The sequence below is a fragment of the Cucurbita pepo genome, chromosome LG14, assembly GCF_002806865.2.
Source record: "Cucurbita pepo subsp. pepo cultivar mu-cu-16 chromosome LG14, ASM280686v2, whole genome shotgun sequence".
In the NCBI taxonomy this organism is placed as follows: Eukaryota; Viridiplantae; Streptophyta; class Magnoliopsida; order Cucurbitales; family Cucurbitaceae; genus Cucurbita; species Cucurbita pepo.
Window position 1 is genome coordinate 3,068,679 of NC_036651.1, and position 24,128 is coordinate 3,092,806.

A 24,128-nucleotide genomic window follows, 5' to 3' on the forward strand; every position below is an offset into this window, starting at 1 on the left:
TCATAAAATATTTTTTTTGTTTTTTTCTAATGAACTCCCGAAAAAAAATTAAGATTCAAATACATTATTAAAAATTATGATTTAATAACGCATACTTTTTATTATCATCGTATCTTAATAAATTTAAAATATGAAAAAAAAAAAAAACTAAGATCGGTTAAATTTTAAACCATATTATTTCTCATATATATATATATATATATATTCCTGTGCTCCAAAATAAAATCTTTTAATTTATAAAAAAGAGTTTCACTTCAGTATTACAAAGTTTCGTTAATATCGTTAAATTTTATAATAAAAAAAATAAAAAACGCTTTAAACATTTTTAAAAGTTCAAAAATAGCACGTTCCAAAAATATTTATGAAGTAATATTAAAATTTTGAATAAAAATTCACAAGTTTTTTTTTTTTTTAATAAATTATAACGTTAAAGAAAGAATAAATAAATAACTATACCTTCCCATGATGAAATTATGGAAAATTTATTTAGCCCGCTGCCGCACCCAGCCGCCGCAAGTGGACCCGCTGCCGCACCCAGCCGCCGCAAGTGGACCAACTAATCCCTTATCAGTCGTAGAAGTAGACATTAAGCATCCCGAAACGTAGAACAAAAATTCCTCAATCTCTTCTTCCTTCTTTTTTCTTCGATCCCAAGTTACACCTCCGTTTTTTGTTTTTTCCCCCATTCAATCTCCACTCATCTTCTATAAGAACCATCGCAATCCGATTCCATGTTCAAATACTGCCCTAATTTCATCCACAATCATGGCTCCCAAGGCTCCCAAGGCTCCCAAATCTCCCATTCCCAATCACTTCTTCTTCCTCCTCCTCATACTCTCTGCATTCTCCGCCGCTGCCGCTTCCGGAAAACTCCGCTCTCGCCGCCCCTGCCGCCGTCTGGTGTTCTATTTCCACGATATCCTCTACAACGGCAAAAACGCTGCGAACGCAACCGCCGCCATTGTCGGAGCTCCGGCTTGGGGAAATACGACGGTTCTTACAGGAATGAACCACTTCGGCGATGTGGTGGTGTTTGACGATCCGATCACTGTCGATAACAATCTGCACGGGACTCCTGTGGGACGGGCTCAGGGATTCTACATTTACGATAAGAAGGAGATCTTCACGGCGTGGCTTGGATTCTCGTTTGTGTTCAACTCGACGGAACACAGAGGGAGCTTGAACTTCGCTGGCGCTGATCCGTTGATGAACAAGACGAGAGATGTTTCGGTGATCGGTGGGACGGGGGATTTCTTCATGGCGAGAGGGATTGCGACTCTGTCCACGGATTCGTTTGAAGGGGAAGTTTATTTTCGGCTTCGAGCGGATATTAAACTGTTTGAATGTTGGTGATGATTTTTAGGGCTTTTGTTTTTTCCCTCTCCCGTTTTCGTTTGTTCCAATTCCAATCTGATTTCAATGTAATGTAATAAATTGATTGGATAAGGTTTATTTGACCGTTTTTTTTTTAAAAAAATTAATTTCAATTTCGTCCATTTTCAAATTTCTTAAAACGAAATCACCTTTAAGAAAATTTAAAAGAATTGATATTTATTATCTATAGTGTTTGATGAAGTCACACATCAGTGACCTGCGGGAGAGTGCTACACGTAAAACCATGAGAGTTTATGCTCAAAGTGGACAATATCATACCATTATAGAGAGTCGTGTTCATCTAATATGGTATCAAAGTCATGTCCTAAATTTAGTCGTGCCAATAGATTGGTAAATCCTCAAATGTCGAACAAATGACTCCAAAAAAAAAGGAGTCGAGCTTCCTTGAAGGCAATAACAAATGACTAAGACTCCAAAGGAGTCTAGTCTTAATTAAGGGGAGGTGTTGGAAATGACTAAGACTCCAAAGGAGTCTAGTTTTAATTAAGGGGAGGTGTTGGATGATGGAAGTCCCACGTCGCATAATTTAGGGAATTATCATGAGTTTATAAACAAAGAATAAATCATGAGAGCTTATGCTCAAAATGGACAATATCATACCATTGCGGAGGGTCGTGTTATCGCATGAAATTATGATACATTTCTGTTGATTAACTTCTTACGAAATTTCTTAAGAAACAAGTGATGAAGGTAAGTGTCAAGTCAAAATTCCAAATATTAATAAAAATCAAATTAATTTGGAATTGTATAAGTTAACATTTAATTAATTATTAGATTAATTTAAGCCTTAATTTTTCTTTTTTTTTTTTGTAGTAGAATCAATTTGTTGCAATATTTAATAAATCGCTAAACTTTCAATTTTATATTAATAGATCATTTTAAAAACTATCTAACATGTTATTGATTTATTCAATTTTTTAAATTATGAATGTATTATACACCAAATTAAAATTAAAAGTTTAATATTCTATTAATTAGTCGTGTCATTAAATACAAAATTTTAATTTTATGTCTAGTAGAAAAGAGAGTCAGCCTCTAATAAGCGAAAACGATTCACTACGAAATTTCTCTACAAAGAACAAATTTTATTCCAAAGCATAATGAAAAAAAAAAAAAGAAAAAAGAAAAAAAAAAAGAACCAATTCATTTTGCTGTCTATAAGATTTGCAGTCTCCTTTGTGTGTATTATTTAAGCCTCAAGTGAAGAGAGGCAGCCTTTGATCTCCGGAGGCATATGAAATAATACTCTTTTTAAGAGGAGAAATATAGTTAGCCCCATGAAAAGCAGCAGCTCGCAAGACGTTGAGAGGTCCAAAATCCACAGAATACGCCTTCTGGAAGCCATCCAGAATGGCCATCATAGCAATATTAGCAGGCTTCCTCTCTGCTTCATATTTCTTCATCAATCCTACCTGCATGAAGTTCATTCATTCAACTCACTTCAATAACAAAAGCAACGAAAACGACAGACCATCTGATAACGATGGTGTTTTTGGTTCGTCGTCTATGACCAACTTTCTTCATTCTACAAGCAGAATTTCAAAAACAAAGACAGAGATAAAGTACAGTCGTTGTCGTATGAGGACGACGATGTTGAATTTAAGAGCATGTTTATGAAGTCCCCCTAATGGATCAGATGTCAATTTGGAGGGTCGAGAGTGCCTTGCAACTCTCCACTAACAGAAAACTTCAGGAAATGGACATATGCATCATCCTTCAGTTTAAAGATAAAGGAACTTCTTACCAAATATAATGGGTCAATCAAATGAACCAACATGGATTGACATGTGATTAAAAAGGCAAGATCAAAACTTAGATGCCTTTGAAGGCTTTGGTTATTTTTATTCAATGGAGTTCAATTCAAGTAACGTAAACTAACCCGAACGCTCAGAGTTATATACATGCTAAAACTATCACATAAGTTCGACTTACTGATGTTAAGCATGTACAAGAAAACAAAGGAAATATCATGAAAAATTCAAATCTATTGTTGGTCATTGCTATTCAATCCCTGGATGTTAAGGTTGTCAGGCAAGTACAACTTGGCACGTCAAGAACCGCACATCTTATTAAATCTAATCAGGATTAAGGGAAATTTTTTAACAATTGATAAGTCTGAGGTTGTACAGTTACGTGAACAGGATGTGTTCTATAGGTTGTAGAGCTGTGTCCTTGAGTTCTAAAGTTGAGGGCGCTACTGAAACTTCTAAAACCTTGGGATCGAAGTGAAAACAAACCTAAGGTTGTTCGTTGGGACGATGAGTATATTTTAGCCTATAGTCCCACAATCCCAAATATAAGGGTCTGATGACACCTAATAATTGTGGCTAGACAAGCTACAGGACAACCTCCCATGTGACAAAATGAAACAACAACCAATATGAGATCCCACGTCGATTGAGGAGGAGAATGTAACATTTTTTATAAGGGTGTGGAAACCTCTCCCTAGCAGACGCGTTAAAAAAAAAAAATAAAAATAAAAAAACTTGAGGGGAAGCCTGAAAGGGAAAGCCCAAAGAGGACAATATCTGCTAGCGGTGGGTTTGAGCCGTTACAAATGATATCAGAGCCAGAAATCAGACGATGTGCCAGCGAGGAAGTTGAGCTCCGAAGGAGGTGGACATGAGGCGGTGTGCCTGCAAGGACACTGGGCCCCGAAGGGAACGAGTCCCACATCGATTCGAAAAGGGAACGAGTGCCAGCGAGGACGCTGGACCCCGAAGGGGGGTGGATTGTGAGATCTCATATCGGTTGAGGAGGAGAACAAAACATTCTTTATAAGGGTGTGGAAACCTCACACTTGCAGACGCGTTCTAGAAAACTTTGAGGGGAAGCGTAAAAGAGAAAGCCCAAAGAGGACAATATCTATTAGCAGTGGGCTTCGGCTGTTACAACTATGTCCTTGAGTTCGTTCTTAAGTTGAGGGCACTACTCAAACTTCTAAAACCTTGGGATCAAATTGAAAACAAACCTAAGGCTGTTCGTTGGGACAAAGAGTATATTTTAACCTATAGTCTCCCACTCCCAAATATAAGGGTCAGATGACACCTAATAATTGTGGCTAGACAAGCTACAGTACAACCTTCCATGTGACAAAATGAAAAACTTGGACTCAGACTAAATTTAAAAAAAATGAAAAGATAAACACAATAGTTAGGACAACGGATGAAAGAGTATTAGAGAAAAATACCCCACCTCTCCAATGTCGGTTCCAAGTGCAACTCCTTCAGCAATTACTTTCGAAAGAGAAAAGGCATCTCCAAAACCTAAATTAACTCCTTGACCAGCCAAAGGATGAACAGTGTGTGCTGCATCGCCAATCAAAACCACACGCTTGGAAGCATAGTTCTTGGCGTGATTCAAAGACAATGGGAAGACCATTCTTTCAGATGCCAACTTGACCACTTTTGGAGGAACTTCAAATCCTTCATCTACTGAAACAGTGACATCAGGTTTCAGCCATGAAAAAAAGCTTTGACTTCCAAATATGCTCGACTGTGGAGAAGGACCATAACCGCCATCCAGAGCAGAATTTACATCCTTCACAAAATCATCCCGATCCATTACTTTACGATCTGTAGCCTCTTTCGGGTTCATAGTCCAAACTATATTGCTATAGTTATCCCCAATTGGTAAAAGTGCAATCGGTCCAGAAGGCAAAAATCGTTGCCATGCACAAAAGTTTTCTTGAGTGTGCTCCACCGTACAGATAACTGCATTCTGTGAGTAATTCCATCCGGTCGTTTTAAACCCAGCTAACTCTCTAACACGTGACTTGGAACCATCTGCGCCAACCTGCAAGAAAACTCGGATACAATGTCGAAAAATAACTAGCAACTTTTCCAAAATTAGAAACTTTTTCCTTCCTACTAGAGATAATTACCACCAATTTTGCATATAAACTGCTGCCATCACTCAGTTCCAATTTGGCTAAATGTCCTGGTTCATTCAATGTTGTCTTGGACGATACGTTAGCTGCTACTGTTGGTGAACCGCTTGGGCTTAAGTTCATTGAGGTTAATCTGGAAGAATATATTGTTGTTTGAGCATCTGTACACTGTTGAAATTTAGGTACTCAGCATTCTGATATTTTGTTCAAGCATAATTATGAAATAAATTGAAAACAGTTGTGATGCGGCTTGGCTTTCAGTGATAAAATCTATCATTATAATGAAAAGTTTAAGCAAAGCAGAACACTGAACTCAAAGAGTTTGGAAAGTCCATTTATCAGTGAAGGAATTTAACAGTTGAGGATTACCTGTACGCGTGATAATAAGGAACTTTGAAGCACTTTGTTCTCCACCACGCAGCTGAATCCAAAGCCAAATGAGTACACCCAATAACTATTTAATTGAGTTGCTTTCATTTTGCATGCTGGAGCTTACCCTAAAAATTCTTTATTTACATCTCTTGCATGGTACTTTGTGTAACCTAAGCCTGTATAGTCCCAAACCTAACAAAGATTGAAAGATGATACGATAGTTCCGATTAATTTTCTAACCACGAAAAACTCTTCCCAAGCTTAATTGTATGCATTACACTAGCAGCATATAACATATTTCTAACAAGTTAATGCTAAAAAAATAAGTAGTAATTATATATGAACAACAAATTTAGAAAGCAACAGAACAAATCCAACAAGGTCGTGAAATATTTTTCGTGTTTTCTTCTCTTAAAAATTATCATTTCAAACAGGATTTTAGAATCAAGGACAACAAAAAGGCAATAGTATTAGACCAGAAATCCTGTTTGTCTTTTCTTTTCTTTATGTTTCTTTTATTTAAAGTTTATAAACTTTTTGGGCTTCTACCTTGGGCTGGGATAAACACGAAATTAAAGGGAAAAAATATGTTAGTGTGTCCCCTTCAAGTATCTGGGTGTTGACATGCGTAACCGAAAACAAAAAAGTGGACACGCAAATTAGAGAATTGGACATGTCCAAAGCGCGTCCAAACGTTGTCCACAAATTCTCTACTGAAATAGAGTATCCGTGCTTCTTAGAGTGCTATTTGCTATTGATTTTTTGTTTTGCTTGTGTTTGATTGAGTTTTTAGGCTGATTGTGAGTAGAAAACCTCACACCTACCTTCTTCTATAATGTATACATGCGCCACAAACAAAACATTCAAATAGCTATAACTAAAGCACAAGAAGGGATGAAGTATTATTGATCTTAATAATTACTCAATCCCTTTCAACTGTGACATGAAATTAGAAATTACAAGGGAGCTGGACCTACTAATAGCAAAAGTATTTAAACTGATCTATAACAATATATTCCTTTAACTAGAATTTCCAAAGGATAGTTTACAAAGAACAGTCTATACCTGCATTTTGTCAAAGTATGCATGCCGCTGTTGTTCAACATATTTCCATGCATCAATGTCTGCCCAATGAGAATTATGTTATTTGAATTCAATAATAATTTGGAATATGAAGAAGATGAAAGGTAAGCCAACATTACGTGTCAGCTTCAAAGGATTGTTTAAATGATGCACAATGTTGCGTACAGTGGAACAGCAAAAGGATGAAACAAAAATGATATGCTTTCAAATTTTCTGACAAAGTTAGCCTAGATAACAGTGTTGTTCAATAACTAAGAGTGATTTTAGTGAGAAAAAAAAAACATCAGATCTTAGAATATTTATAATAACTATATAAATTCACCACCTTTGAAGAAAGATATAGTTGCAGGAGTCACTGTGCTCACTCTTGGATCGGGAGGACCATCTTTCTTAATGCTGACTCCACCCTTTAATGCTGGATTGCTGTCGATAATGGCAATAGACAACTGCTTAGTCAATGGCATGCTTGCTGCAATACAAACAACAGTAAGATTATTGATAAGAATTCCATTTTTTAATTTCATAAATTATAGTTAAAATTGCAAGACGAAAAGGACTTCCCGTGTATATAGAGTCTAGATATTCTAAGATAATCACAAAATTATAACCAAAACACACAAAAAACAAGCAAATAAAGATCCATGAAACAACAAAAGCAAAGCATTCGACTCCAACGTACATTGATAACTCTCAGTCGCTAAAAAGAAAACGAAATTATAGAACAATTCTGTTATCCAACAATACATCATTTCAAGTGTGAAGACATGAATGGTGAGTGCTTTGTGTATCGGCATAGTACAAGTTGCGGAATTATTCATCCAAAAAATCACCTACCTAAGGAGCAAGCTAAGGCCATGCCTACCATGCCGCCTCCAACTATAGCAATGTCATGTTGAGGAAAGCTATCTGTGGAACCTGGCTTCTCCCCTTGCACCTGAGATTTGGGTGCATCAAATATATGAATATTCTCAGTCACACAAAGGGAAATATAGAAAAGCAAAGACAATCTTCTGAGAAGAATTAAACCAATATTACTCATTATCAGATGTAGTATTATAGTATTACATAGCTATGGTCTCCATTTGAGCCAGAAACTTTAGCAGCTGAAGCAGAGCAGAAGTTCTTCAATCGAGTCTTCGGTCCAAAGACATTAGTGACAAGGTTTCTTCTAACTAACCTGTTTCAGCACATATTATATCATATTACAATATCAACGCAGATAGCTCTCTTCTGATGGAAAATCGAAACAACCCTTTTACGAAGGATTAAAAAAAGCTTCAGCAAAATATTGGATTAAAAATCCAGTATCAAAAGAGAGCACCCAATACAAAGTTCTATGCCATGGATGCCAGATTTTTATTCACCTACATTTATGTGTCTTATGACGGAGGGTAGAGAGCAGCTACCAACGAAGAAAATAACTAGCTGTGGTCGAAGGTTGCCAATTGAAATTAAATTAAACGAACACTTTTGAATGAACAAATTTTCAATTGGGTTGATCATGATTCTTCGTTGGCCAAATTTTAGAACAGGACTTTACTGAATTGGCAACCCATGAGACTTTTTGAGTAAGGGAAAGAGAAAGAACCGAGATGATAAACCATTTTCCCCGGAAACAAACAAAGCTTAGATGAAATAACACTCATCATTCATACGATCCAACAGCAGGAAAATTCATATTTTCCGTCAATTTAAGTAGAGTGAAAGAAGAAGAGTTACATACCTGTTCATTCTTTTCCTTTGCAGAAGCTGAAGAAGCAGAAGACGCCCGAAGAAATGTAGAAGGGGGCCGAGAGATCTCCTTGAGATAGCGTCCCTCTTTTGGGCCTACTTAATTTGGGCCGAAATAGTTCGAGCCCAATTTAAATTTGGGCCGAAATAGTTCGAACCCAATCTCAATTTGGGCCAAAATAGTCGAGCCCAATCTCACTTTGGGCCGAAATAGTCGAGCCCAATCTCAATTTGGGCCGAAATCGTTTGGGCCCAATCTCAATTTGGGTTGAAATCGTTTGAGCCCAACCTCAATTTGGGCCGAAATAGTTCGAGCCCAATCACGAGAGGAAATTTGGGGTATAGTAAAAAATCCAAAAGTGAAAAAGAAGGCTTATTTTTAGCCCAAATGTATATTTAATTTGAAATTAATTTTCCAATTTTTTTTAATTACAATTATATTATCTTTTGATCTTATTTTCCTACAAGTTGTGTTAAAAATATTATGTTTTTTTTTTAATTATTATTTACTCTTTAAATATTACCACGTACCTAATTTTAAATTAGACCCAATTGTTCTTGTCTATTCGTTCCTTTCCTGTTCTTGATAATAGATCTCTCTATGCACAGAAGAAAAACAATAACAATAAAACAAACAATAATATTTCTTATTTGACATATACGGAAACATGTCAAATAAACCCGTAATTAAAATTGTTGAAGTTGGGGACGTATCATATCTATAACACAGAGAATACAAAAAATTCACATTTTTCTTTCAAGGGAAGGAAAGGGTTGTAATCAATTAAATTAAAAAGGTTGTCTTGTATCAAGAGAGTCTGAAGCATATTGATTATAATCATCAAACACCTGAAGCAGAGGTACTTGAGGTGCCGTAGAAGGAGTTCAGCGACAAATATTGAACCTACGAACAGAATTGTGTCTACAAACATTGTAACCCTAAGTTTCGATTTAGAGAAAGTAGCGAGTGTAGAAGAAGAAAAATGGTGGAAGAAACTTGGGCACTTGCGATGCAAATTGTATGAGAGACACATTTTCCAACAAGTGTGTGTCTCAAAATTTGGTCCTGTGACGAGAAATAGTTAGAATTTGGTACTGAAATTGTGGAAAACAGTACAAAATAGGGTACTCGGGAAAGGGGTAACGCAGCCACCTCAGTTGCGCCTACCTTGTTCTGCGTGCTAAATGTCGGCTCCTTTCCCTTCACTACAACCCCAACTTGGCATTCACAAATCAATATTCATCTTCTTCTGTTTTCGGGTTGGGTTGTCGGAGTTAGATAAACACAAATACGACTCTCTACAATAGTATCATATAGTCGAGTATAGACTCTCATAGTTTTGCTTTGGATACAATCTTAAAAGATACCATGAGTGCTTGATACGAAACGAAATGTCTATGCACTTCTTGCAATTAAAAGTGCATGGACATCCAATGTTGTTTACTAAGGTCACATATGAATAAGTAGTGAAAAGTTTTGGGTCAAGCCAACAAATTTGATCGAGAATTGATTTGAACTATAGTTTATATGTGAGATCCCACGTCGATTAAAGAAATAAGTAAAAACTTCTTCCTAACAAATGCATTTTAAAGCTGTGAAACTGACATATACTTAAAAGTATATAAAAATGGTACCTTATCTCATCTCGAGGACTCGCATTTCGGCGCAAACTCTGAGAAAAGGGTGACGTAGGCGCGTGAGTGGGACAGTCGGAGAAATAAAAAAGAGGGGAAAAACCCGACCTGCCGATTCGTACAACCGTCAACACAGTGCCACGTAACCACCCGAGGAACACGCACTCCGATGTGTATGCCTTAAAAAACTAGAGACCAAACAGAGGACATATCCCACCACCACCGCAGCGACTCCCCTCCGCCGCCGTGACTCAGATCCGGTTCTGCCGGCTCCGCCTAAAAATACCCATCTTTGTGTAAAAGAGAAGAAAAATTAAGAGGTCGGAAGGAATTTTGATTGATGACCCATTTTTATTATAAGGAATTTTGATCGTTGTGATCCCAATTAAAGGAAGAGAGGCTTTTTGGGTTATTAATTATGGAGCAGAAGGGTTTGTTGCTGTCGGCGTTGAGTGTCGGCGTCGGAGTTGGAGTGGGGCTCGGATTAGCCACCGGACAGAGCGTCGTCACCAAATGGTCCGCCTCTAATTCTTCCTCCAACCTCATCACCGCCGACAAGCTCGAACAGGAAATGCTTAAACAGATTGTTGATGGCCGTCAAAGCAAAGTCACTTTTGAAGATTTCCCTTATTATCTCAGGTATCTCTCCCCCCTCTCTCTTATTGCTATTGATACCGTTCTAACGGAAGCTGAAACAAGATTGATCGCACTCACACACCCTCACAGATAGAAATTAAACAAATAGATACAAAGATTAATGTCATGAATCAAGATAATTCATGTATCGAAATAAAATGATCAAAANCACACTCACACACACTCACAGACAGAAATTAAACAAATAGATACAAAGATTTACGTAAGTCGGAGAGAAGAAATTACGGATAGTAACCAATCTCAATAATTAGAGTGTTTACAAAGTGTATATCTCACACACTCACCCTATAAACTTACTCTCAAATGTCATTATACAAATACAAAATGACACTCAAACTCAATCCAGCTATGACGACCCTTTAAATAGGCGTAGAAATATTAATGTCATGAATCAAGATAATTCATGTATCGAAATAAAATTATCAAAAGGCCACATTTAAAAGAAGTAATTGATTCAGCGCTTGACAGATGATCCAGGGGTTCTATTCGGTGGGAACCAAAAAGAATTAGTAAACTCCATCTTTAACGTTTGAACCATGATATGAAATGAGTTCACGATAAAACAAGCTGAAATCCTATTTTGAAAATAATTAAAATACGAAGAATAATAAATTAAATAAGTGTGTACGGCTACCTAGAGGTACTATCTTATTATGAAGTAGTATCTCATTGGACAACCACTATGTTTATGTTCTTTCGTGTCGAAACTATATATCCACTTAAACACTTTAATCATAACTATTAACCAAAAGGGCTACGAACTAAATAAATGACACTTGACTCTATTTTTGTGTGGACAGTGAACAAACACGNCGCACTCACACACCCTCACAGATAGAAATTAAACAAATAGATACAAAGATTAATGTCATGAATCAAGATAATTCATGTATCGAAATAAAATGATCAAAAGGCCACATTTAAAAGAAGTAATTGATTCAGCACTTGACAGATGATCCAGGGGTTCTATTCGGTGGGAACCGAAAGGAATTAGTAAACCCCATCTTTAACGTTTGAACTATGATATGAAATGAGTTCGATAAAACAAGCCGAAATCCTATTTTGAAAATAATTAAAATACGAAGAATAATAAATTAAATAAGTGTAAGCACGTAATATGTGTACGGCTACCAAGAGGTACTATCTTATTATGAAGTAGCATCTCATTGGACGACCACTATGTTTATGTTCTTTCGTGTCGAAACTATATATCCACTTAAAACTTTACTATTAACCAAAAGGGCTACGAACTAAATAAATGAGAGTTATGAATTAAATAAGTGACACTTGACTCTATTTTTGTGTGGACAGTGAACAAACACGAGTAGTATTAACAAGTGCGGCGTACGTGCATTTGAAACACGCTGAAGTTTCGAAGTTCACTCGAAACCTCTCGCCTGCAAGCCGAGCCATCTTACTCTCTGGCCCAGCTGGTCTCATTTCTCCCTAATCTTTTTACTTCAATCTTCCAAAAATCATGTTCAAAGGTTGTAATCTTTGTGTTCTTATGTTCCCTTCATGAAGAGCTTTACCAGCAAATGCTTGCCAAGGCATTGGCTCACTACTTCGAGGCCAAATTGTTGCTTTTAGATATCACTGACTTCTCCTTGAAGGTGAAGATTCTTAATTTCATTTCAGTTTTTGTGGGGTTTTCTTCATTGGAATCAAGAACTAATACCTGTGTTTGGTTCAGATTCAGAGCAAATATGGGACTTCTGTCAAGGAATCTGTATGAATCCTTAAAAAGATGTCATTTTTATTTGGTTTTTGTTCATGAAATCAAGTTTATGATCCCTTTTGTTGTGTTAGGCTTTTAGAAGGTCTACCTCAGAGTCTACATTGGAGAAATTGTCTAGCTTATTTGGATCGTTTTCGATCCTTCCACCCCGAGAAGAACAAAGAACAGGTCGGTTTTTGAGTTTCGAGTTTAGAACTATAATGATTTTTGAAATTGTGGAAAACAGTACAAAATAGGGTACTCGGGAAAGTGTAACGCAGCCACCTGAGTTGCGCCTACCTTGTTCTGCGTGCTAAATGTCGGCTCCTTTCCCTATTCCTCTTCGGGTTGGGTTGTCGGAGTTAGATAAACACGAATACGACTCTCTACAATAGTATAATATTGTCGAGTACAGACTTTCATAGTTTTGCTTTGGACTTCCCAAAAGATCTCATATCAACGGAGATAGGATTTTTTTATTATAAACCCTTGATCATTCCCTAAATTAGAGTATCTGAGACTTTCATCTTAAAAAAAAATATTTTTTAAAAAATTTTATTTATCCACCATTTATAATTATTCGGATACCATCTTATAAGATACGACGAATGTTGCATCTCCTTAAAAGATACCATGAGTGCTCGATACGAAACGAAATGTCTATGCATTTCTCGCAATTAAAAGTGCATGAATATCCAATGTTGTTTACTAAGGTCACGTATGAATAAGTAGTGAAAAGTTTTGGGTTAAGCCAATAAATTTGATTGAGAATTGGTTCGAACTATAGTTTATATGTGAGATCCCACGTCGATTAAAGAAATAAACAAAGCATTCTTATGAGAGTGTAAAAACTTGTTCCTAACAAATGCATTTTAAAACTGTGAAACTGACGGATACTTAAAAGTATAAAAATGGTACCTTATCTCATCTGGAGGACTCGCATTTCGGCGCAAACTCTGAGAAAAGGGTGACGTAGGCGCGTGAGTGGGACAGTAGGAGAAATAAAAAAGGGGAAAAACCCGACCTGCCGATTCGTACAACCGTCAACACAGTGCCACGTAACCACCCGAGGAACACGCACTCCGATGTGTATGCCTTAAAAAACTAGAGACCAAACAGAGGACATATCCCACCACCACCGCAGCGACTCCCCTCCGCCGCCGTGACTCAGATCCGGTTCTGCCGGCTCCGCCTAAAAATACCCATCTTTGTGTAAAAGAGAAGAAAAATTAAGAGGTCGGAAGGAATTTTGATTGATGACCCATTTTTATTATAAGGAATTTTGATCGTTGTGATCCCAATTAAAGGAAGAGAGGCTTTTTGGGTTATTAATTATGGAGCAGAAGGGTTTGTTGCTGTCGGCGTTGAGTGTCGGCGTCGGAGTTGGAGTGGGGCTCGGATTAGCCACCGGACAGAGCGTCGTCACCAAATGGTCCGCCTCTAATTCTTCCTCCAACCTCATCACCGCCGACAAGCTCGAACAGGAAATGCTTAAACAGATTGTTGATGGCCGTCAAAGCAAAGTCACTTTTGAAGATTTCCCTTATTATCTCAGGTATCTCTCCCCCCTCTCTCTTATTGCTATTGATACCGTTCTAACGGAAGCTGAAACAAGATTGATCGCACTCACACACCCTCACAGATAGAAATTAAACAAATAGATACAAAGATTAATGTCATGAATCAAGATAATTCATGTATCGAAATAAAATGATCAAAAGGCCACATTTAAAAGAAGTAATTGATTCAGCACTTGACAGATGATCCAGGGGTTCTATTCGGTGGGAACCGAAAGGAATTAGTAAACCCCATCTTTAACGTTTGAACTATGATATGAAATGAGTTCGATAAAACAAGCCGAAATCCTATTTTGAAAATAATTAAAATACGAAGAATAATAAATTAAATAAGTGTAAGCACGTAATATGTGTACGGCTACCAAGAGGTACTATCTTATTATGAAGTAGCATCTCATTGGACGACCACTATGTTTATGTTCTTTCGTGTCGAAACTATATATCCACTTAAAACTTTACTATTAACCAAAAGGGCTACGAACTAAATAAATGAGAGTTATGAATTAAATAAGTGACACTTGACTCTATTTTTGTGTGGACAGTGAACAAACACGAGTAGTATTAACAAGTGCGGCGTACGTGCATTTGAAACACGCTGAAGTTTCGAAGTTCACTCGAAACCTCTCGCCTGCAAGCCGAGCCATCTTACTCTCTGGCCCAGCTGGTCTCATTTCTCCCTAATCTTTTTACTTCAATCTTCCAAAAATCATGTTCAAAGGTTGTAATCTTTGTGTTCTTATGTTCCCTTCATGAAGAGCTTTACCAGCAAATGCTTGCCAAGGCATTGGCTCACTACTTCGAGGCCAAATTGTTGCTTTTAGATATCACTGACTTCTCCTTGAAGGTGAAGATTCTTAATTTCATTTCAGTTTTTGTGGGGTTTTCTTCATTGGAATCAAGAACTAATACCTGTGTTTGGTTCAGATTCAGAGCAAATATGGGACTTCTGTCAAGGAATCTGTATGAATCCTTAAAAAGATGTCATTTTTATTTGGTTTTTGTTCATGAAATCAAGTTTATGATCCCTTTTGTTGTGTTAGGCTTTTAGAAGGTCTACCTCAGAGTCTACATTGGAGAAATTGTCTAGCTTATTTGGATCGTTTTCGATCCTTCCACCCCGAGAAGAACAAAGAACAGGTCGGTTTTTGAGTTTCGAGTTTAGAACTATAATGATTTTAAGTTGATTTCGATTCTGTTTTAGTCTCTAAACTTTGGTGCACGTTGTAGGTTCGTTGCGGAGGCAACGTAGTGGTGTGGAACTAGCGTCGTGGTATGATTGGTCTATGTTAGTTTAATTGTTATAGAAGAAGGGATGTCTTGTAATGTATCTAGTGCTTGAACTATTGCAGGGGAAAGGAAGGATCTTCTAATCTTCCGAAACTTCGAAGAAATTCGTCTGCTGCTGCTAATATTATTAACCTCGCGAACCAGTGCAATGTCGAGAAGTCAGGTTTGTTGTTCAAATCTTCGTGTCGTTGTTGAACTTAAACATGTCGTTGAAAATCGAAACTTGTTTGTTGGTTGTTGAAGATGTTTTGTGATCTTTTTTGTGTTTGAAGAATGTGAGATCCCACGTTGGTTGGAGAGGAGAATGAAGCATTCTTTATAAGAGTGTGGAAATCTCTCCCTAGTAGACGTGTTTTAAAACCGTTAGGCTGATGGTGATACGTAACGGGTCAAAATGGACAATATCTGCTAGCGGTGGGCTTAGACTGTTACAAATGGTATTAGAGCGAGGACACTGGGTCACCAAGGGGGTGGATTTATGAGATCCCACATTTGTTGGAGAGGGAAACGAAGCATTCATTATAAGAGTGTGGAAACCTCTCCCTAGTATACGCATTTTAAAACCGTGAGGTTGATGGCGGTACGTAACGGGCCAAAGAAGACAATATCAGTCGGCGGTGGGCTTTGACTGTTATAAATGGTATTAGAGCCAGACACTGCAGTGTGCCAGCGAGGACGGCTGGGTCCCCAACGGGGGTGGATTTATGAGATCCCACATCGGTTGGAGAGTGGAACGAAACATTCAGTATAAGGGTGTGGAAACCTCTCCCTAGTATACGTGTTCTAAAACCGTGAGGCTGATGGCGATACGTAATGGGCCAAAGTGGACAATATCTGCTAGTGGTGGCCAGTGGCTTGGACTATTACAAACAGTATCAGAGCTAGACACCGGGCAGTGTGCCAGCAAGGACGCTGGCCCCCAAGGGGGATAGATTGTGAGATCCCACATCGGTTGGAGAGGAGAACGAAGCATTCATTATAAGGGCGTGGAAACCTCTCCATAGTATACGCGTTTTAAAACCGTGAGGGATGGCGATACGTAATGGGCTAAAAAGGTCAATATTAGCTAGCGGTGGGCTTGGACTGTTACAAATGGTATCAGAGCCAGACACCGCGGTGTGCCAGCGAGGACGGCTGGGTCCCCAACGGGGGTGGATTTGTGAGATCCCACATCGGTTGGAGAGTGGAACGAAACATTCAGTATAAGGGTGTGGAAACCTCTCCCTAGTATACGTGTTCTAAAACCGTGAGGCTGATGGCGATACGTAACGGGTCAAAGTGGACAATATCTGTTAGTGGTGGCCAGTGGGCTTGGACTATTACAAACAGTATCAGAGCTAGACACGGGGCGGTGTGCCAGCAAGGACGCTGGCCCCCAAGGGGGATAGATTGTGAGATCCCACATCGGTTGGAGAGGAGAACGAAGCATTCATTATAAGGGTGTGGAAACCTCTCCCTAGTAGACATGTTTTAAAACCGTGAGGCTAACAACGATACGTAATGGGCCAAAACAGACAATATTTACTAGCGGTGGGTTTGAACTGTTACAAAAAATCTGCTTTTAGTCGTGCTTTGTTCCGATTTCTCGGCTTAGTTTAAGTTTTATCGTTTGTAGCTTCCCTTAAGCACACGAGCAGCTGGGCGTTCGAGGAGAAACTGCTTATACAGTCACTATATAAGGTAACAATGAGTTGCATTCTTTACTGATTCAATTGAAGTTCTGTAGGATCTTTGTTTAGACAATAAGTCATTTTTATTTGGTTTCAGGTTCTTGTATACGTGTCGAAAGCGAGTCCGATTGTTTTATATCTTCGTGACGTAGATAGTTTCTTATCGACCTCAAATAGGATCTACAACTTGTTCCAAAAAATGCTACAAAAACTGTCTGGATCAATTTTGATACTCGGTTCGCGTACTATCGATCCGAGCAATGATTATATGGAGGTGGACGAGCGGCTGTCCGCTCTTTTTCCTTATAATATCGAGATCAGGCCACCCGAAGATGAATCTCAGCATGTCAGCTGGAAGTCTCAATTGGAAGAAGATATGAAAAAGATCAAGGTTCAGGACAACCGAAACCATATCATCGAAGTTCTTTCAGCAAATGATCTCGACTGTGATGATCTCGACTCGATCTGCGTTGCTGATACGATGGTTCTCAGTAACTACGTAGAAGAGATTGTAGTGTCTGCAGTTTCTTATCATCTAATGAACAACAAGGATCCCGAATACCGAAACGGAAAACTGATCATTTCGAGCAAGAGGTAAGATGAATTCTTTTTGTTTGAGTTCTCGTTGTTCGTTTTAAGTACTCATCGTGTTGTCGATCGAGCAGTTTGTCCCATGGATTGAGCATATTCCAAGCAGGAAAATCCACTGGCAAGAATTCAGTACAGCTTGAAGCACAAACTGAAGCTTCAAAGGTTCATATTTTAGTTTGATCGTTTTTGTTTTAACCTCGAGGACGGTCGAATAAGATCATCGAGTGCTTTAATTGTTATATCCAGGACTCGGGAGCGGCGAAATCCGAAGCAAAAGCTGATACCACAGCTGAAGCAGCGCCTGCTGCAGTGACGAAAACCGAGGGAGAGACCGCGGTTCCAGCTGCAAAAGCCCCGGTAGGTCTCTTCTTATAATCCTTTGCTAGCTCTATGAATGGCATTACTGATGTTTGTATTACGATCACCTGTCACGTAGGAAGTTCAACCAGACAACGAGTTCGAGAAACGCATTAGGCCGGAGGTCATACCAGCGAACGAGATTAATATTACATTTTCCGATATCGGGGCGATGGAGGAGATAAAAGATTCTCTTCAAGAACTTGTAATGCTTCCTTTACGAAGGCCGGATTTATTTCTCGGAGGTCTTTTGAAGCCATGTAGAGGCATATTATTGTTCGGACCGCCCGGAACTGGAAAGACTATGTTAGCCAAGGCCATAGCGAAAGAAGCCGGAGCAAGCTTCATTAATGTATCGATGTCGACCATAACTTCGAAATGGTTCGGAGAAGACGAGAAGAATGTTCGAGCTTTATTCACATTAGCAGCCAAAGTCTCTCCCACGATCATATTTGTGGACGAGGTAGATAGTATGCTCGGACAGCGCACGAGAGTTGGCGAGCATGAGGCAATGAGGAAAATAAAGAACGAGTTCATGGCTCATTGGGATGGACTGTTGACAAAGCCAGGGGAGCGCGTGCTCGTTCTTGCAGCAACCAATAGGCCGTTTGACCTCGACGAAGCCATCATACGTCGATTCGAGCGAAGGTATTTCTCCACAACATTGTTGAATATGTACCCTTCTCCATTGATTAACCAAAGGCCAAGCTTTTTATGAACAGAATAATGGTGGGGTTACCAACAGCAGAGAATAGAGAAATGATATTAACAACTCTGTTGGGGAAAGAAAAGGTTGAAGAAGGGCTAGACATGAAGCTCCTTGCTGCATTCACAGAAGGATATAGTGGAAGTGATCTCAAGGTTTGCTTTCATTTTTTCCACCTCGAAAACGTTAATAATTTATCGACTTATCCGTTACGTTTTAAACCAGAACTTCTGTATGACGGCTGCATATCGACCCGTTCGGGAGCTAATAAAGCAAGAAAGACTCAAGGATATGGTAAGTATGAGGGAATCATCACAGCCATACTTCAATCCCCGTGTCGTTGTTTCTTTATATATCGTTCGTTTTCTTGTTTCGAAGGAGAAAAAACGAAGGGCTGCTGAAGGGCAGAATAAGGCAGTAGGGGATGGAGATGGCGAAAGCAAGGAAGAAAGAGTCATCACTCTTCGGGCGCTAAATATGGAGGATTTCAAACAAGCGAAGAATCAGGTAAAGTCGACGTTTCTCACATTGTTAGTTCGAGCCTGTTAGGTAGGTAGGCATAGGGAGAGTACGCTTCGTATCGAGAAAAAAGACGGGAATTCTAACGGGAAGACGGTTTGAACGGTTGGTTTTCAGGTTGCAGCGAGTTTTGCAGCGGAAGGGTCGATGATGAGTGAATTGAAGCAATGGAATGAGTTATATGGGGAAGGAGGGTGTAGGAAGAAGCAACAGTTGAGTTATTTCCTGTGAGGATCATGAGCTGTGTGTTTGTGTAAATACGAGGAGAGTTTATGTATGGATGTTTGATGATTTGTTCCATTTCTATGGAGCTTTGTTGTTGTCGGGATGTTATTACATTACCACTTAGGCAGCTAGTTTCTTTGGATGGGCGGCTGGCGCTGTTCTTGACAGTAAAAGACCTTGTTTTTCTTTTGGTTCTTAGTTCATTATGTTCTATATTTTGTGTTAAATTGTTGTTTGTATCCAATTTCGATTCAATTTTTAGGATAAATCAATGTAATTTAGGAGGTTTCGATGAAAGGATATAAATTCCGATCCTGGTTTTTTTAACTGAGAGAGAGATCAAACGTTAAGTTTAACTGGTGTTCGTGGAATTTATACATACTAATGTTCATTTTTTTGCGAGATTCTTGATTAATGATATCAAGAAAGCAAGTTATTACGTGAGATCTTACATCGGTTAGAGAGGAGAACGAAACATTTTTTTACAAGGGTGTGAAAATCTCTCTCTCGACGACGCGTTTAAAAACTCTGAGGTTGATGACGATACGTAACGGATTATATCTACCAACAGTGGCACGTATCGAAACGGATAATATCTACCAATAGTGGCATGTATCAAAACGGATAATATCTACCAACACTGCCCTTGGACTGTTACAAATGGTATTAGAGTCAGTTATTGGACGGTGCAAAACACTAGTCGGAGTAGGACTAGACACTGTTCATAGTAGACGCGTTTTAAAATCTTGAGGGAAAACATAGGAGGAAAAACTCATAGAGACAGTATTTATTAGCGATGAGATTGGGCTGTTATACATTCATTTTACAGAAGAAAAAAAAAATCGGTCATTCAAAATTGAGTATTACATAAATATGTGACGATTTTTCTTTAAGTATGTTCAGGTGTAATGATTTTTTATGAAAATATCTCAATTCTCGAACATTTCTTCATGAATGGCTGATAGTAGAACATGACTTGACTTGACATCTTTCCTATCTTTCTCTTTCTCGATGCTATTTGACCCACACTTCTTCTATCCTGTCACCTATGGCGTTAAGAGCTCCAAGGCTTGAATTCGGCCTCTATCGATCGTCATTACTACTATTTGGATTAAAAAAATAAATAAAAGAAGTCACTTTTGAATTTGATTAAATGTCCAAATAAGACAAAAGGAGGTTAAAAAAGAAAAAAAAAAGGTAAAAAATGTGATAAAGTAAAACACAAAAACTAAAGGTAAAAGAAATAATAAAAGGAAGAAAATGTGTAATTCCCATNAAAAAAAAAAAAAAAAAAAAAAAAAAAAAAAAAAAAAAAAAAAAAAAAAAAAAAAAAAAAAAAAAAAAAAGCCAAAATTTGTGATTTACCATCATCATTTTGTCTCTATATACCTCCATGGGCCCATTAAAATTTCTAAAAATTTAAATAAACATATAAATAATACAAATTCACTTAATAAGAAAAAAACATCTTGAATATTAAAATTAATTTAGGTTTAAATGTTTTTTTTTTCCCACTTTGGCGCTACTTTATGTCGTGCTTTCGGCAGCTGTTATATCGTGCTTTCGGCAGCTGGACTTTGAAATTTTCGTCACCCGTGGATTCCTTTGTAATCCATCAGGTTCAGGATTGATCTCTAATAAAAACATAATAATAATAATAATAATCGAAAAAATCCAAATTAATGTCCATATTTTTAGAATATTAATTTCCTAATTCCATTTATTTAATTTTTTTTTTTAATAAGATGAATCAAATTTGTGAAGTTTAATATTTATTTTGGAAATTAAAAAAGAAAAAAAAATTGATATTATAAAAAATAGAGTTTGAGTTGCAATTATTGAGGCATTGAGAAAAGAGCTCTCCTTTGACTCTCTTTTGAAATATTTTCCATTTTTCAACTCATTTTTGTTCTCTTTATACTCATTTTTCATCATACTTCCAATCAAATCATTCTAATAAACTAGATGCTCATCCCTTTTTTTTTTTCTTTTCTTTTTCACTAATAATATATATATATATATATATATAATACGGAAAATGTTCGTTTGGAAATAGAGATGTTAATGTGTACATTATTAATTTAAATGATTGTCCTACAAATGATAAGTGTCTTTCGACTTTGCATATGATATAGAAGATTAAGACATGCATTTGATTTCAAATATCTCAAAAAATTCATTTATTACTTAGACGTCTTCCTAAATTTAAATATACTTGTCAAATGGGTAAGCAAACCAAGTCTTGTTTCAAATCTAAAAATTTAGTGATTTCTACTGTACCCTTATAAAATAGGTGAAGAATTAATATGTTTTTGTGATAGTCGATGATTTTTAGAATTTTGAAAAGATTTGTGGTATATTAACGTAATTTATTTTAAAATAAATTAAAAAAATAGCTTAGAAATTTGAAGTAGACGTAAATTATCAAAAGTTTCAATATTATTTTTAAAATTTTAAATAAAAAGTTTTGGATAATTTTTTTTAAATGCCAATTAATATATGTTTTTAAAAAGTAAATATAACTATTTTATGTTAATTTATCCGACAAAGGTGGATATAAAATTAAGATTCTTTAAACCGTTTATTTTTTATTTTTTATTTTATTTTTTTTAAGGTTTTGTCCTATATTAATGTGGGCATTGTACTTCATATTATAAACTCAATTATTAATCTCATTTTTATTAAATTAAAATATGTGTTATGAATTATACGCTAAAATAAATTCATAAATTTATTAAAAATAATAGTTTATATTCATTATTAATTTTATGTTTTATAAATATATATTATCAAACACGTATCGAATCTTAGAATCTGCTTCCAACCACATGTATCCAAACACGAAGCACGACTTTGATTTGATCGAATCTTTTATTTTAAAATTTGAATTTTTAAATTGCATATTAAACCAAACATTTAACATTGCTTCATTCTTAGTTTCATTCGTCACCAAATCTTTTATGTCCCCACTTTGTTGTTAACTTATAAATATGCATTGAACCCACCAAGAAAAAAGTTGTTTTTTTTTTAAAAAAAAATATGAAAATTTAATTGTTTTGGAANAAAAAAAAAAAAAAAAAAAAAAAAAAAAAAAAAAAAAAAAAAAAAAAAAAAAAAAAAACACGTGGAAGGTCCAAGCTCCCATCTTTTTGGCAACAGATGTTATGATATATTAATTTGGATAATATGTTTCTTTCATTAATGAAATATATATATATATATATATATATATATATATATATATATATATATTACAATGACATTTGAACTAAGGTCACCAAACAAATCTATGTTTGGGGGGACAAGGACAACCCAAGGGTACCCACTTCTATATTTTCATTACCAAAATATATTATTTTTATTTTTTTATAAAAATAAATTCATTATTGTTAAGAATGAGATAGAAAATATAATTGGAAATGTGTATATTATCATTGATATTGATATCTTTAAATAGAATACAAAAAGTACAAATGAGAAAAATATAAAATAATTAAATACTGATAATAAAATAAAATATACTCTAAATCAAATCATAAATGGAAGAATATTAAGATATAATATCTAAGATATATTCTATAAATAATATATCTCAACAATTATCACTTTAAATTAATTTTAATTATTTTGTTTTTTTGTTTACTTATTTCAAAATAGGAAAATTCAACACCATATTTAAAAGTATATATTTTTATTTATAAAAAAATACTTAATTATAAACATTTTTAATAAATTCTTCCATTTATCTCGTCAATCTATTTTACCTTTTTCATAAGGGCGTTTCAAGGAACAAATCTTGGGGTTCTTTCTTCTTTTTCAACTCTCTTCGCAAACTCTACCATTGACGTTACAAAAATAGCCAACTCGATTATTAAGGAAATAAAGAAAGGAGCGGCATTTGAAAGTGTGGAAAGAGCTGCAGTGAAAAGCATAAAAAAAACCAAACAAAAGCGATGAACACGCTTTTAAGTGTTTTTGAATTAAATTGTTTCTACTCGATGAACACGACTCTCTACAATGGTATGATATTGTTCACGAGGCTAGACTTCTTTCCTTTTTGAGTTCTTTGTTCGACATTTGAGGATTCTATTGACATGGCTAAGTTAGGGCACGATTCTAATACCATGTTAGATGAACATGACTCTCCATAATAGATTGATATTGTCAACTTTGAGTATAAGCTCTCGTGACTTTGCTTTAGAACTTTGAGTATAAGACTTTTGGGTTTTCCAGAAAATCTCAGCTAATGAAGACAATATTCATTGATTATAAATCCATGATCATTCCTTAAATTAAGCTGCAACAAATACATTAGTATATATATATATATATTTTTTTTTTTTTTTTTTTTGAAGAAAATTTATTTTAGCGTGGTTGAGAGCATGTTTTCGTTAAATAATTTATTAATAATAATGAAATATGTAGAGAAAAAAAAATAATAAAATAAACTTTATGTTTGGGGGTATGGGGTATGTAATGTCATAACCCCACGTGTAGGTTGGGATTCACAGATAAGAGAAGGAAGGAGAAAGTGGGGAATTTTATGCAGGTGGAAGCTTTTCAATGAATTATGAAAAATATTAAAACCTTTTTTTTTTTTACTTTTTTAAAAAAAATTATTTGAGAAATGGAGCCGATGGGTACTGTTCTCAGGCAACCCCTGAGAGGCCCATTTAAGATTCGGAGAGGCTATCGTCTCAGTACAAAGGGGCCCACT

At 36.4% G+C, this 24,128-nt stretch overlaps 3 protein-coding genes across 4 annotated transcripts; 2 read left to right on the forward strand and 1 right to left on the reverse strand.

Annotated features, from left to right (window-relative positions):
* The first annotated feature begins 578 nt into the window (after positions 1-578).
* LOC111810312 (disease resistance response protein 206-like) lies at positions 579-1,487 on the forward strand. The gene has a single exon (XM_023697005.1). The coding sequence runs from the start codon at positions 766-768 to the stop codon at positions 1,351-1,353; it is 588 nt and encodes a 195-aa protein (XP_023552773.1). The 5' UTR covers positions 579-765; the 3' UTR covers positions 1,354-1,487.
* Positions 1,488-2,381: 894 nt separating this feature from the next.
* Positions 2,382-8,513, reverse strand: LOC111810688 (ubiquinone biosynthesis monooxygenase COQ6, mitochondrial). Of its 2 annotated transcripts, none has more exons than XM_023697435.1 (10): positions 8,463-8,513; positions 7,805-7,916; positions 7,574-7,673; positions 7,065-7,208; positions 6,722-6,780; positions 5,781-5,848; positions 5,654-5,705; positions 5,279-5,452; positions 4,591-5,190; positions 2,382-2,807 (listed from the first exon to the last, which is right to left on the reverse strand). In XM_023697435.1, the coding sequence occupies exons 1-10, from the start codon at positions 8,468-8,470 to the stop codon at positions 2,592-2,594; spliced, it is 1,533 nt and encodes a 510-aa protein (XP_023553203.1). In that variant the 5' UTR covers positions 8,471-8,513; the 3' UTR covers positions 2,382-2,591. The 2 variants fall into 2 exon arrangements, with proteins under 2 accessions (XP_023553203.1, XP_023553204.1); XM_023697436.1 differs by lacking the exon at positions 8,463-8,513 and adding an exon at positions 8,108-8,426.
* Positions 8,514-13,503: 4,990 nt separating this feature from the next.
* Positions 13,504-19,417, forward strand: LOC111809632 (peroxisomal biogenesis factor 6-like). Its single transcript, XM_023696000.1, has 16 exons — positions 13,504-14,034; positions 14,599-14,720; positions 14,812-14,900; positions 14,981-15,016; positions 15,097-15,193; positions 15,284-15,326; positions 15,406-15,506; positions 16,959-17,023; positions 17,111-17,607; positions 17,679-17,766; positions 17,851-17,961; positions 18,041-18,609; positions 18,684-18,822; positions 18,893-18,961; positions 19,046-19,174; positions 19,304-19,417. Exons 1-16 carry the CDS (start codon positions 13,814-13,816, stop codon positions 19,415-19,417), a joined length of 2,490 nt encoding a protein of 829 aa, XP_023551768.1. The 5' UTR covers positions 13,504-13,813.
* The last annotated feature ends 4,711 nt before the right edge of the window (positions 19,418-24,128 follow it).